The sequence below is a fragment of the Melanerpes formicivorus genome, unplaced genomic scaffold, assembly GCF_026170545.1.
Source record: "Melanerpes formicivorus ecotype bairdi unplaced genomic scaffold, bMelFor1.0.p_v2 SCAF_4, whole genome shotgun sequence".
Classification (NCBI taxonomy): domain Eukaryota; kingdom Metazoa; phylum Chordata; class Aves; order Piciformes; family Picidae; genus Melanerpes; species Melanerpes formicivorus.
In genome coordinates this window covers 38,393,645-38,408,444 of record NW_027142356.1, presented here as the reverse complement: position 1 = coordinate 38,408,444, position 14,800 = coordinate 38,393,645, and the positions used below count along the sequence as shown (strand labels likewise).

At 52.4% G+C, this 14,800-nt stretch overlaps 1 protein-coding gene across 3 annotated transcripts in view; it reads right to left on the bottom strand.

The window, feature by feature from the left end:
* PDGFRA (platelet derived growth factor receptor alpha) overlaps positions 1 to 14,800 on the bottom strand; it is a 44,033-nt gene that overhangs the window by 11,059 nt on the left and 18,174 nt on the right. For all 3 annotated transcript variants that reach the window (XM_068137702.1, XM_068137701.1, XM_068137703.1), the window contains exons 10-16: positions 13,294 to 13,487; positions 12,230 to 12,324; positions 11,995 to 12,127; positions 3,611 to 3,715; positions 2,222 to 2,332; positions 1,419 to 1,572; positions 478 to 644 (exon numbers count right to left, since the gene is read on the bottom strand). In XM_068137702.1, the coding sequence (XP_067993803.1) occupies positions 478 to 644; positions 1,419 to 1,572; positions 2,222 to 2,332; positions 3,611 to 3,715; positions 11,995 to 12,127; positions 12,230 to 12,324; positions 13,294 to 13,487 (959 nt within the window). The remainder of the gene's footprint in view (positions 1 to 477; positions 645 to 1,418; positions 1,573 to 2,221; positions 2,333 to 3,610; positions 3,716 to 11,994; positions 12,128 to 12,229; positions 12,325 to 13,293; positions 13,488 to 14,800) is intronic.

Here is a 14,800-nt window from a genome sequence, read left to right as displayed (position 1 = left end):
TCCAACACCAGCAACAGAAGGAAAGTAAGTCAGGAATTTTATGGCAATGTGCAGTTCTCATTTCCTTTTCTGAAGGATGTCAGCAAAAACTCAGTCAAAACTCAGTGATTCATTTAGCCCCAAGTGTCCCAGAGCACAGTATGAGGACGTTATGGCCTTGGACTTGCTTCTATTGGGGATGGTGGTTGGGCTAGGTGACCTTTGGAGGTGCCTTCCAACCCAGACCACTCTATGGTTCTATGATGATTCAGCCCAGAAGGTCAATCACATCCTGGGCTCCACCAACTGCTCCCCTGCTGCTCCCATCCCCAGAGCACAGTGAAGGACACAAGCACAAGCTTTTAGCTCTAGCTTATGCTCCTGAGTGTGCAGAGCACAGCTGAGTGGTTTACATCCATGCAGAAGTCACAAATGATTTGTGCTCTGAGGCAAGAATTCATGGTGTGGATGTATGCAGAAGGGACAGTTCTGTCCTACCTGACATAGATTTCTTCTTATATGAAGCTGGTCGATCATAGACAGATCTCTGGATGTCAGAGTATTTAGATCCTTCCTTCCTCTCCAGCATGGGCACATACTGGGTGGTGTCAGCTTGTTTCATGTCCATGTACTCTCCAGTGTTTTCAAAGGACAGTATCACATAGCTGGAGTTGGGAAAAGACACAGAGACATCAGCTAGGGGTGCCCAGGTGCCTGCCCTGGCACAGCATCCTGCAGATCTAACACCTCCCTTGTGGTCTTCCTGCAGAGGAGTTGGCTTCTTGCTAAGGATTGCACAAAAAGAACAGAGCCATGTCTCATTGCACGTTGGTACCACTGCAGCTAGACACAAGTGCTTCAAGTCTACCCTTTTGTCACTAATCAGCTGTGTGAACATCAGCTCTGGAGCCCTCAACACAGGAAGCACATGGCTCTGATGGAGCAAGTCCAGAGAAGGGCCATGAAAATCATCAGGGGCTTGGAGCACCTCTGCTACCAGGACAGACTGAGGGAGCTGGGGGTGCTCAGCCTGGAGAGGAGAAGGCTCTGAGGAGACCTAATTGTGATCTTCCAGTATCTGCAGGGGGCTACAAGAAAGCTGGGAAGGGACTTTTGAGGGTGTCAGGGAGTGATAGGACTGGGGGGGAATGGAGCAAAACTAGAAATGGGGAGATTCAGAATGGATGTGAGGAAGAAGTTGTTCCCCATGAGGGTGGTGAGAGCCTGGCACAGGCTGCCCAGGGAGGTGGTGGAAGCCTCCTGCCTGGAGGTGTTTGCAGCCAGGCTGGATGTGGCTGTGAGCAACCTGCTGTGGTGTGAGGTGTCCCTGCCTGTGGCAGGGGGTTGGGACTGGCTGAGCCTTGAGGTTCCTTCCAGCCCTGACAATTCTGTGGCTCTATGAAGTCATACTTTCTGTACTTTAATCCCTTTTTCCCCACCTTCTGGTGCTTTCATCAGCTGGGTTCATCCCAAAGATATCCAAATCCTTCTTTGGCTTCTCAGGATGACGGGTCAGGAAGGTGTCTCTGTTCTTGTGCAGGTAGTTCACCAAGTCACCATAAAAGCAGTACTCAGTGATGATGTAAATAGGACCTGGTGAAAGAAAGCAAAACAGTGAACAGTGCACTAGGGAAGAAAGAAACAAAAGACACAAAAATAGCAGAAAACAATGCAAAACATTAACATTGTGTGTGGAAATACATTTGTATTGACAGGGGAGGTGCAGGCTGGAGGTCAGGAAGAAATTCTTCCCAGAGAGATTGGCCACTGGGATGTGCTGCCCAGGGAGGTGGTGGAGTCACCATCACTGGAGGTGTTTAAGAAGAGCCTGGATGAGGCACTTTGTGCCATGGTTTAGTTGAGCAGATGGTGCTGGGTGAGAGGTTGGACTGGATGATCTCAAAGGTCTTTTCCAACCTGGTTAATTCTATTCTATTCTATTCTATTCTATTCTATTCTATTCTATTCTATTCTATTCTATTCTATTCTATTCTATTCTATTCCATTCCATTCCATTCCATTCCATTCCATTCCATTCCATCCCATTCCATCCCATTCCATTCCATCCCATTCCATTCCATCCCATCCCATCCCAACAAGTTAAGGCTCCAACTGCTACCCACTATCAAACCTTTGGCTCATTTGTGCTCCTTGTTAAACCCTTGGCTTGAAATGTCCTCTGCTTTGTTAAACAGTGACTGAGGGCTCCCCAGCAAACCTGCCTTGGCTCAGCCCAACCCACCTGCTTTTGTACAGGCTCCCAGAAGGTTCACAATGTTCAGGTGGGGCCCAAGGTGTGTCATTATCTTCAGTTCAGACATGAGGGCCTGTTTTTCACTGGATCTAGCTGTAGCTGTTGAAACACAAAACAAGGAAAAGCCACTCAGGGAGAGCAATCACCTTTTTCACACCAGCAAACTGCTGCCTCCTTGCTTGCCTCATTAAAGCATCACTACCATGGTGTCTTGAGGGAGACAATGCCCTTCACTTGACAAAGGGCTTCTCTTAAGACTTGGAAAGGAGTCACAAAGCACTACAGGACTCACTTGATGCAGCTCAAGAGCTGCCCCAGTCTCTCTGTCCCTCTCCTGGGGTACAAGTGGATTGCCCAAGTGGTACAGAGACACTTTACAAGCTGCTCATTACTGCTCATTGCTCTCTACAGCTACTTGAAGGGAGGTTGTAGGCAGCTGGGGGTTGGTCTCTTCTCCCAGGCAAGCAGCCCCAGAACAAGAGGACACAGTCTCAAGCTGTGCCAGGGGAGGTTCAGGCTGGATGTTAGGAAGAAGTTCTTCATAGAGAGAGAGACTGGCCATTGGGATGTGCTGCCCAGGGAGGTGGTGGAGTCACCATCCCTGGAGATCTTCAAGAAAAGCCTGGATGAGTCATTTAGTGCCATGGTTTAGTTGATTGGATAGGGCTGGGTGAGAGGTTGGACTGGATGAGCTTGGAGGTGTCTTCCAATCTGGTTGATTCTATGAACCTACCCAAGCAATGCCTTAACAACCCTGTGGGCAGATGCTCTGCACAGACAGGGACCCAAGCAATTCTCAAACAACCCTGTGGGCAGATGCTCTGCACAGACAGGGACCCAAGCAATGCTCAGACAGCCCTGTGGGCAGATGCTCTGCACAGACAGGGACCCAAGCAGTGCTCAAACAACCCTGTGGGCAGATGCTCTGCACAGACAGGGACCCAAGCAATGCTCAGACAGCCCTGTGGGCAGATGCTCTGCCCAGAGAGGGACCCAAGCAGTGCTCAAACAACCCTGTGGGCAGGTGCTCTGCACAGACAGGGACCCAAGCAATGCTCAGACAGCCCTGTGGGCAGGTGCTCTGCACAGAGAGGGACCCAAGCAGTGCTCAAACAACCCTGTGGGCAGGTGCTCTGCACAGACAGGGACCCAAGCAATGCTCAGACAGCCCTGTGGGCAGATGCTCTGCACAGACAGGGACCCAAGCAATGCTCAGACAGCCCTGTGGGCAGATGCTCTGCCCAGAGAGGGACCCAAGCAGTGCTCAGACAGCCCTGTGGGCAGATGCTCTGCCCAGAGAGGGACCCAAGCAATGCTCAGACAGCCCTGTGGGCAGATGCTCTGCCCAGAGAGGGAAAGGGAGCTGCAGCAACTTACGTTTCAGCATCTTCACAGCGACTTTCATCACGGGCTGTGAGCGACTCAGTCCATAGGCAGTGCCTTCCACTACTTTTCCAAAAGCACCAGAGCCAAGGATTCGACCTGGACACAAGGGAGAGCATTCTTTGTTTCAGAAAGCCTCAGCAGTTCACCTCATTTCCCACTTCCATTGCACTAAAGTGGTGTGGGCAGAGCACCCTCACTTAGCCAGCCTGCTGGCATTGCTGTTGTCACTGTTGGCAGCCAAGCAAATCAAAAGTGAAAGGCTGTCATTAAATGCAACTCCTGAACAAAAGCAAGCGAGCCAGCAGCAGGAGCACATCTGCAGATGGGAGCAAAACTCCTTCAGATTCATCCCTACTGTGCCCTGCCACCCTCACTTCATCCTTTCTTGCCTCTGATTCTCCTCCATTTAAGCTGAGCTCTCTGCCTCAGTCAGTGCCTGACCACAGCACAGTTGTGTCCTTCACTGGCAGGGGGCTTGGACTGGATGATCTTTCCAGGTCCCTTCCAGCCCCTAACACACTGTGGTTCTGTGGTTAAACAGCTGAACTGGGCTCTGTAGCTGGAGTTTCAGGCTGCTGGATCAGTGCTGGCTGCTTCTAGCAGTAAGCTAAAGCTGAAGCACATCAGCAGCTCCTTTAGAAACAGGCAGGCAGGAGCAGCAGTGATCTGCAGCAAGCTGCAGTCCATGTTGAGCACACATGAGGGGAAGCTCCTCTGAAGTTTCATGGACAAGTGTGCTTCATATGCTGGGAGGAATTCTCTTGCACTTTTCCAAGTGCTGTAACAAAATGACTGATGTTGATACATATTTTACTCTTCCCACAAATCCACTTAGGCAAAAAATTGGGATCATCATATCCTGTCTCCTGATATGGATACAGAGCCCTGTGAGGAGTGGCTGAAGGAGCTGGGGGTGTTCAGCCTGGAGAAGAGGAGGCTCAGGGGAGACCTTCTTGCTCTCTACAACTACCTGAAAGGTTGCAGCCAGGTGGGGGTTGGTCTCTTCTCCCAGGCAACCAGCACCAGAACAAGAGGACACAGTCTCAAGCTGTGCCAGGGGAGGATCAGGCTGGATGTGAGGAAGAAATTCTTCCCAGCAAGAGAGATTGGCCACTGGGATGTGCTGCCCAGGGAGGTGGTGGAGTCCCCATCCCTGGAGGTGTTTAGGAAGAGCCTGGCTGTGGCACTTGGTGCCATGGTCTGGTTGATCAGCTAGGGCTGGGTGATCACTTGGACTTGATGACTTTGGAGGTCTCTTCCAACCTGGCTGATTCTGTGTGAGATTTTAGAGAACACACACTCCAAAACACTGACTCCAGAACACTCAGCCTCCAAACCCCTCTGACTGACTCCAGAACACTCAGCCTCCAAACCCCTCTGCTTCATAGTTTCCAGCCTGAAGAGCAAGTTCATCCAGGCAATGCTTACTCAGTGAACAAACCTCTCCATGAGCTCCAGATGTCAGGAGTGTTTCCTATCCATGAGCAGCTCTCTATTTCATTTCATGTTCCCTGCCAGCTTCCCAGCACAGAGAGAGCAAGGGGTGGCTTTTGCTCTGCAGGTACACAGCACTGTGTCTTTGGCATTAGGCTGCAGTTTGAACTTGGCACCTTTTACCCTCCTGAAGGTGTTTTCTGGCAGGCAGTGCCAGATGTTTCTGTTGTCCTCTAGCTACAGCTCCTGCTTTTATCACACACATGTTTTCCAAAGGAGAACTCCAGCCAAAGCATAGCTGCCCCATTAACCAGCACAGGGAACAGCTGAAGGATGCTCAGCTGAGCTACCACTACAGGACCTCTCCGGGGCTGTGACAGCAGAGTTTGTCACGCACAGAAACTGTCTGATTCCTTTTCAAGATTCCTGAGCTCCAAAGGTTATTCTTCCCAATCAGGATGTGAGAAAGCTTCCCACTAAATCTCAGGCTAATTCAAACAACCTGAGCCTGAAATTTGGCCCCTGAAACTCGTCAGACCAAAGGTCTGGGAGCCATATGGCAGGATGCAGCCCCTCAGAACGCGATGGCGTTTGCTGCTGATGCTCCTTGATCTTCCTGTCTTCACAAGCCAGCTCCTCCCCACACCACACTGCTGGCTGAGCACGAGGTGCACATCTCCCTCTCCACCACCTCTCCATCACTGAGCCAGGGGGCATGTGGGGGTGGTGAGAGTGTTTCCAGAGTGCTGGGGAGCGATTGCTTCTCTTGCCTGGTTTCAATCCTCTCTACAGACAAAGCCCAAGCCCCATGTGGTTTACACCTGACACTGGGAGCCAGGTATAGGAGCTGACTGATCAAGAGCTGGAGGCTTCTGTAATGCCATCCCACTCCTGATGTGGAGGCCAGCAGTGGAGCCCAGAATTACAGCTTGCATTTACTTTTCTCAGTATAAAGGCACTGCTGTGATCTGCTGGCTGGGAGAGCAGCTCTGCTTCTCCTCCATGGAGGGGAACATGCAGACACAGAGGTGCTGGGAGAGCAGCTCTGCTTCTCCTCCATGGAGGGGAACACAGACATAGAGGTGCTGGGAGAGCAGCTCTGCTTCTCCTCCATGGAGGGAACATGCAGACACAGAGGTGATGGGAGAGCAGCTCTGCTTCTCCTCCATGGAGGGGAACATGCAGACACAGAGGTGCTGGGAGAGCAGCTCTGCTTCTCCTCCATGGAGGGGAACACAGACATAGAGGTGCTGGGAGAGCAGCTCTGCTTCTCCTCCATGGAGGGAACATGCAGACACAGAGGTGATGGGAGAGCAGCTCTGCTTCTCCTCCATGGAGGGGAACATGCAGACACAGAGGTGCTGGGAGAGCAGCTCTGCTTCTCCTCCATGGAGGGGAACACAGACATAGAGGTGCTGGGAGAGCAGCTCTGCTTCTCCTCCATGGAGGGAACATGCAGACACAGAGGTGATGGGAGAGCAGCTCTGCTTCTCCTCCATGGAGGGGAACATGCAGACACAGAGGTGCTGGGAGAGCAGCTCTGCTTCTCCTCCATGGAGGGGAACACACAGAAACAGAGGTGCTGGGAGAGCAGCTCTGCTTCTCCTCCATGGAGGGAACATACAGACACAGAGGTGCTGGGAGAGCAGCTCTGCTTCTCCTCCATGGAGGGAACATACAGACACAGAGGTGCTGGGAGAGCAGCTCTGCTTCTCCTCCATGGAGGGAACATGCAGATCCAGCAGCAGGCCAAGGCTCCCCAGACTAGCAGAGGTACAGAGCCTGAGGGTGAGAGCCATTTCAGCCTTCCTACTCATCCACAGAGCTTATCTGCTGAGCGTGGCAGAGAGGTGTTCTGCTGGAGGGGACACCAAGACAAAGGCGAAGGCTGTGAGTTTGTTCCAGGCACAACTGGATTCCTCTTTGGCTAAAACTGGAATGGGGATGGCCTGCCTGCCCCAGATTAAGTGATAGCTCTGTATCAAAAGCCAAACAAGTGGCAAGCTTCATAAGCTACATCCAGTTCTAGGCACGTGAGAAATCAGGTGCCACTTCCCTAAGTGCTGGGTGACCTGAGCCTGAGCCTGCCTTCTGAAAATGGGGATGGGTCTGACTCTGAGGCAGGGCAGAATTTCATTTTGTGAGGGCCCCCAGAACAAATGGGTGGCTTGCTGAGAGGCAATGGGAGCAATCCTGCCACCTCTCTCCAGCCACACCAGGATCCTGAGAAACCTAAGCACTCGGGCCACTAGCTCCTCTAAAGGCCCTGCCCTCTGCCACCTCAGCCAAAAGAGGAGGTCCAGGTCCTGCTGGGACCTTGCCACTTCTCAGCACAGCCAGGGGAAGGCAGTGGCATTCCAGCAGCTCACTGTGTTATCCCATTTCTCATTCTGTCACACATCTCCCAGCCTTGGCCAGCTGCTGAGCACTTAAACCAGCAGCAGCCGCCGCAGGCTGTGGAGGGGGGCAGAAATCCCTTTCTTCTGCAGTCTAACCCAAATTTATCAATTGAAGCTCCAGCCAGCCAGTGTTCAGAGCTGGCATTTAACACAGTGCTGCACTCCAGGCACTACTAACTAGCAAAACAATCAAATGCCAGCTGGCTGACACAGCTAGGATGAGAAATGCTCATCTGGCTGAGCCAAAACAGGTTCATACCCTGCTCCAGAGCCTCCCTGAGCTACAGGTGTAAGAGCTTTGCTGTCATCTGGGGTGCAGCAAGAAAAGTGAGGCCAGTAGGGCTAGGGAGGTTCTCCTCCCCCTCTACTCTGAGACCACAGCTGCAATCCTGTGTCCAGGTTTGGGCTCCCCAGTTCAAGAGACAGAGACCTGCTGGAGAGTGTCCAAAGGAGAGCCAGGAGGATGCTTAGGGGACTTGAGCATCTCCCCTGGGAAGAGAGACTGAGAGCCCTGGGGCTGTTTAGTGTGGAGAAGAGAAGGCTGAGAGGGATCTGATCAATGTCTATCAGTAGCTGAGGGGTGGGGGGCAAGTGGAGGGGGCCAAGCTCTTCTCAGTGGTGCACAGCAATAAGAGAAGGAACAACAGGGTCAAGCTGGAACATAGAAGGTTTCAGCTCAACATGAAGGAAACTTCATGACAGTGAGGGTGGCAGAGCCCTGGAGCAGGCTGCCCAGAGAGGTTGTGGAGTCTCCAACCCCACCTGGATGCATTCCTGTGTGGACTCCCCTGGATGCTCCTGCTCTGGCAGGGGGTTGGACTGGGTGATCTCTGGAGGTCCCTTCCAACCTCTCCTGTACTGTGAGGCTGTGATCTCCCACTTTGCTAAGAGTAAACCTGCACAAATCAGAATTGCCAGCCCCAGAAACAAAAGAGGTCCCCATCAGCAAGTGTTTGAGATGATAAAAGTACCAGCAGGTCAGGAAGAGCCCTTGTGTGGTCTAGGCTGCTGAAAAAGACAAATGGCTTTAGCTCTCAAAGCACTGAGTGGCCTGGATACACTGGGAACAGGCACCGAGTGGCCTGGAATCATAGGATCAATAAGGCTGGAAAAGACCTTAGGGATCAAGTCCAACCTAATACCTAATACCTAACACCTCCTGACAACTAAACCATGGCTCCAAGTGCCACATCCAAGCCTTTCTTGAACACCTCCAGGGATGATGACTCCAACACCTCCCTGGGCAGCATATCCCAGTGGCCAAGCTCTCTTGCTGGGAAGAATTTCTTCCTCACCTCCAGCCTAAACCTCCCCTGGCACAGCTTGAGACTGTGTCCTCTTGTTCTGGTGCTGGTTGCCTGGGAGATGCCTGGTTGCCTGATGGTGCTGGATGCACTGGGAACAGGCACTGAGTGGCCTGGATGCACCAGGGATAGGCACTGAGTGGCCTGGATGCACTGGTAACAGGCACTGAGTGGCCTGGATGCACCAGGGATAGGCACTGAGTGGCCTGGATGCAGTGGGAGCAGGCACTGAGTGGCCTGGATGCACCAGGGATAGGCACTGAGTGGCCTGGATGCAGTGGGAACAGGCACTGAGTGGCCTGGGTGCACTGGGAGCAGGCACTGAGTGGCCTGGATGCACAGGGATAGGCACTGAGTGGCCTGGATGCACAGGGATAGGCACTGAGTGGCCTGGATGCACTGGTAACAGGCACTGAGTGGCCTGGATGCACCAGGGATAGGCACTGAGTGGCCTGGATGCAGTGGGAGCAGGCACTGAGTGGCCTGGATGCACCAGGGATAGGCACTGAGTGGCCTGGATGCAGTGGGAACAGGCACTGAGTGGCCTGGGTGCACTGGGAGCAGGCACTGAGTGGCCTGGATGCACAGGGATAGGCACTGAGTGGCCTGGATGCACCAGGGATAGGCACTGAGTGGCCTGGATGCAGTGGGAGCAGGCACTGAGTGGCCTGGATGCACCAGGGATAGGCACTGAGTGGCCTGGATGCACCAGGGATAGGCACTGAGTGGCCTGGATGCAGTGGGAGCAGGCACTGAGTGGCCTGGATGCACCAGGGATAGGCACTGAGTGGCCTGGATGCACAGGGAGCAGGCACTGAGTGGCCTGGATGCACCAGGAACAGGCACTGAGTGGCCTGGATGCACCAGGGATAGGCACTGAGTGGCCTGGATGCACAGGGAGCAGGCACTGAGTGGCCTGGATGCAGTGGGAGCAGGCACTGAGTGGCCTGGATGCAGTGGGAACAGGCACTGAGTGGCCTGGATGCACAGGGAGCAGGCACTGAGTGGCCTGGATGCAGTGGGAACAGGCAGGCATTGAAGCAGGCTGCTGCTCATGAGTCAGAAGGAGACAAAGTCACAGTGGTGGTCTGCTAACAGCTCAGATCTGACAAATCCTATTTAGGCATGTAATTAAAGTCTGGGTTGTAATAAAATAATGCCATTAAGCATCCACCCTCCTCTAGGTTTTAATTAGCAACATGAATTCCATTAAAGGATCTCATTCCTGGAGCAGAACCTTTTGTTAGGGGTTGGGGGTGGTGTTTTGGTTTGGGGTATTTTGTGCTGCTGCTTTCAAGAATTACCATCAGTCCTCTCTCTGGTGATGGGGAAAGAGAACTGCACCCAGGGAGGACCTGCCTTAAAAATACATCAATCCAAACCCAACCTTCTTTCACCTTCTTGTCCTGTAGTTTGTGATACAGCTTGGTGCACTCTGTGTGTTTAAAGCACTGATGCCCAGTGCAGGAGTAACAAAGGAAGGAAGGAGCAGAGGAAGAAAGAGAGGCAGCAGCCACAAAAATAAGCCCTGCAGTTAGTCAGCACTGAGCCATCCACAGCCTGGACTGGTAAGATGAAAAATAGTTGTAACAAAACTGCTTGCAGATTTCCTTTGGCCCCTGCACATGAGGGACACACATGTCCCCATTTAGGGACATGGCTTAGTGTTAGGGACATGGTTTAGTGGTGACCATTCCCTGCTGGGGCAAGGGTGGGACTGGATGAGCTTGGAGGTCTCTTCCAACCAGGTCTATTCTGTCATTCTGTAGATCATGGAATGGTTTGGGTTGGAAGGGACCTCCAAAGCTCATCCAGCCCAACCCCCTCTGCACTCAGCAAGGACATCCTCAACTAGATAGAGTAGAGTAGAGTAGAGTAGAGTAAGGATAGGATAGGATAGGATAGGATAGGATAGGATAGGATAGGATAGGATAGGATAGGATAGGATAGGATAGGATAGGATAGGATAGAATAGAATAGAATAGAATAGAATAGAATAGAATAGAATAGAATAGAATAGAATAGAATAGAATAGAATTAACCAGGTTGGAAAAGACCTTTGAGATCACCGAGTCCAACCTATCACCCAACACCATCTAATCAACTAACCCATGGCACCAAGCACCCCATCCAGTCTTCTCCTAAACACCTCCAAAGATGATGACTCCACCACCTCCCTAGGCAGCCCATCAGGTTGCCCAGAGCCCTGTCCAGCCTCACCTTGAATATCTCCAGGGATGGGGCCACAACCACCTCCCTGGGCAACCTGCTCCAGTGTTCCACCACCCTCATGGTGTAGAACTTGTTCCTAAAATAAGTATCTTGCAAATGAAAACTGCTGGTGGGTGCCCTAATAGAAGTGAGTGCTGAAGAGGTCATTTAATGCTGGGAGAGGCCCCATAAGCCATGTGGAGCTGGACACTGTCCACAGGGCATGTGGAGAGGAGCTGAAACAGAGGCATGAGAGACACTAAGAGAAGGAGCTCAAGGCTGGCACTGCTGTACGAGAAGAGGAAGATGTGAAAGGAGAGCTGAGGAGAACAGAGATGTGGAGAGGCTCTGAACTTCGTGGTCCTAACTCATACAGCCTGGACCAGGAACAGTGTGCCCAGCAGGAGCAGGGAGGTCATTCTGCCCTGTGCTCAGCACTGCTCAGGCCACCCTTGAGTCCTGTGTCCAGTTCTGGGCTCCTCCATTCAAGAAAGATGTTGAGATGCTGGAAGGTGTCCAGAGAAGGGCAACAAAGCTGGGGAGGGGTCTGGAGCACAGCCCTGTAAGGAGAGGCTGAGGGAGCTGGGGTTGCTTAGCCTGGAGAAGAGGAGGCTCAGGGGAGACCTTCTTGCTCTCTACAGCTCCCTGAAGGGAGGTTGTAGCCAGGTGGGGGTTGGGCTCTTCTCCCAGGTAGCCAGCACCAGAACAAGAGGACATAGTCTCAAGCGGTGCCAGGGGAGGTTCAGGCTGGATGTGAGGAAGAAATTCTTCCCAGCAAGAGAGATTGGCCATTGGGATGTGCTGCCCAGGGAGGTGGTGGAGTCACCATCCCTAGAGGTGTTTAGGAAGAGCCTGGATGGGGTGCTTGGTGCCATGGTTTAGCTGATGAGATGGTGCTGGGTGATAGGGTGGACTGGATGCTCTCAAAGGTCTTTTCCAGCCTGGTCAATTCTGTAGTCTGTATATCACAAATTCCAGGAGCAGAGCCCTCAGAACTGTTCTCAACTGTCCCTTAAGGGAAACTTACCAAGCACTAACCCATCTCGAGGGAACTCCCATCTGGAGTCATAAGGCAGCTGCATTGGGTCCACATAGATGTACTCATGGCCATCAGGGCTGATGGACTCGATGACTCTCCACCTGATCTCGTACCTTGGCTTCTGCAAAGCACATTGGATGCCAAAGCAGCCATTAGTCCTGTGCCTGCCTGCAGAGCAGAGCCAAACCCAGCAAGGCTCAGCACCCCACCTCCCCCCTCTTACCTGTTTCCATATGATGACCAGCACAATCAGTGAGATGATCACAATCACCAACAGCACCAAGACTGCAGCAGCCACTGTTAGCTCTGATCTCAAGGCTGTGGAGTAAAAAGGCAGAGAGTGTTTTCCTCCTGGGCCACAAGGAACATGGCACACCTGAGGCACTGTGGTGGTTTTAGGCTGTGCCTTTAAAATTTGGGACAGATTTTGAGCAGAAAAGCAGAGCAACATAAACTAAATCACTCTTGGGTGTAAAAAGGGAAAGAAAAGATCATTCTGAACACATTCCCTGGGTAAATATCTACAACAAGAGGAGCTGTGCCATAACAACTCTTCCCTGTTCCTCTTCTCTTCTGATCTCTGGCTGTTGTGCTTTGCTCAGGAGAGATAACCTGTGTGCTTTTGGCTGGCCTTGGCTAAGTCTAACTTCTCTGCCCCTTTCCCTTGTCCCTTTTGTAGAGGGGGGTGAGGGAAGGCAGGGAGGGAGAAGCTCATAGCTTCCCCTGGTCCTTGGCCAGGGGGGCTCCTTGTGCTCTTATTCATTGTAAATATCTGTCTAATGTTGTAACTGCTGGATATGTTGTACACATTCATTGCATTCCATTGTGGAGTGCAGGTTTTGCTTGTAAATGCAGCTTCATTTGCTTCTCACTCAGGTGGTCTGGCAAAGTTAATGTTGGGGGGTGGAAACTTCAACCCACCACAGACATCCACCTCCCCTACTGCTGTGTTTCCCACGTCCTGCAGACTGGACAGGAGCAGCCCCTGAGGGCTTTGCAAGCCCCAGAGCTGCTTTGCCTTCCTGTTTCACAACCAGATGCAGAGGTTGGTCTAGAACATCCCAAAGGCAGTGGTCATAACATGGCAAAACGAATCACAGGGAGCACCCTGAAGAGTTGCAGACCCTCCTCCTCCTCAGATGTCCCAGGGGGTGTGTGTGGGGAAACTCAATTGATCTTAACCTTTTTTATCTGCAGCAATTTTAATCTGTATCTCTTAAGACTGAGTTGGGTGTGCTAGGCTCAGACTGGCTGCTGTGGTTGGACAGAAGAAGAAAGCAAACTCACTGGGAGCCACAAGCTTCAGTTCCCGAGTGACAGCGCCCAGGTCGTTCCTCGCCACGCACCGCACAGTCAGGGTTTCCTCTACCTTCTGGAAGGTCACCTGGCTTTCCACCATGTTCTTCTCATCCAGGTGGGCTTCCATGTGTATGTCAGAGATGTTGTTGGTCAAAAGAGTCCATGAGGAGTCATTGCTGCATCTACAAAGAAGGATAATAAGGGGAATGGGTGCTGGATGCAGGTATGGATAAAGAATCACAGAACTGTCAGGGTTGGAAGGGACCTCAAGGCTCAGCCAGTCCCAACCCCCTGCCATGGGCAGGGACACCTCACACTACAGCAGCTTGCTCACAGCCACATCCAGCCTGGCTGCAAACACCTCCAGGGATGAAGCTGCCACCACCTTCCTGGGAAACCTGTGCCAGGATCTCACCACCCTCATGGGGAAGAATTTCTTCATCTACTTCTTCAGATCCTTACTCAAACTGAGGCTGAAGTCTACAGAGTTTGCTGGCTGAAGACAAAGCTTTCACCAGAGAAACTCCTGAGCTGATGCATTGCTGCTGCTGCAGGATGCACTGACAGGAAGGGCCCTGCCAATCTCTCTCGAAATATGAGCAACATAGCTCTGCAGAGAAACCAAAACTCACCCAGAGCTTACTGACCTTTGATGAGAAATACAGGGGAGGGTTAACTGACAGAGTACAGAATTAACCAGGTTGGAAAAGACCTTTGAGAGCATCCAGTCCAACCTATCACCCAGCACCATCTGATCAACTAAGCCATGGCACCAAGAACCCCATCCAGGCTCTTCCTAAACACCTCCAGGGATGGGCACTCCACCACCTCCCTGGGCAGCACATCCCAGTGGCCAATCTCTCTTTCTGGGAAGAATTTCTTCCTCATATCCAGCCTGAACCTCCCCTGGCACAGCTTGAGACTGTGTCCTCTTGTTCTGGTGCTGGGTGCCTGGGAGAAGAGACCAATCCCCACCTGGCTACAACTTCCCTTCAGGGAGTTGGAGAGAGCAATGAGGTCTCCCCTGAGCCTCCTCTTCTCCAGGCTAAGCAACCCCAGCTCCCTCAGCCTCTCCTCACAGGGCTGTGCTCCAGACCCCTCCCCAGCTTTGCTGCCTTTCTCTGGACACCTTCCAGCATCTCAACATCTTTCCTAAACTGAGTGGCCCAGAACTGGACACAGGACTCAAGGTGTGGCCTGAGCAGTGCTGAGCACAGGGCAGAATGACCTCCCTGCTCCTGCTGGCCACACTGCTCCTGATGCAGGCCAGGATGTTGTTTGCCTTCTTGGCCACCTGGGCACACTGCTGGCTCCTGTTCAGCTGCTGTCACTCAGCACCCCCAGGTCCCTTTCTGCCTGGCTGCTCTCAGCCACTCTGACCCCAGCCTGTAGCACTGCCTGGGGTTGTTGTGGCCAATGTGTAGAACCTGGCACTTGGATGTGTTCAGTCTCCTGCCCTTGGACTCTGCTCATCTGCCCAGCCTGGCAAGGTCCC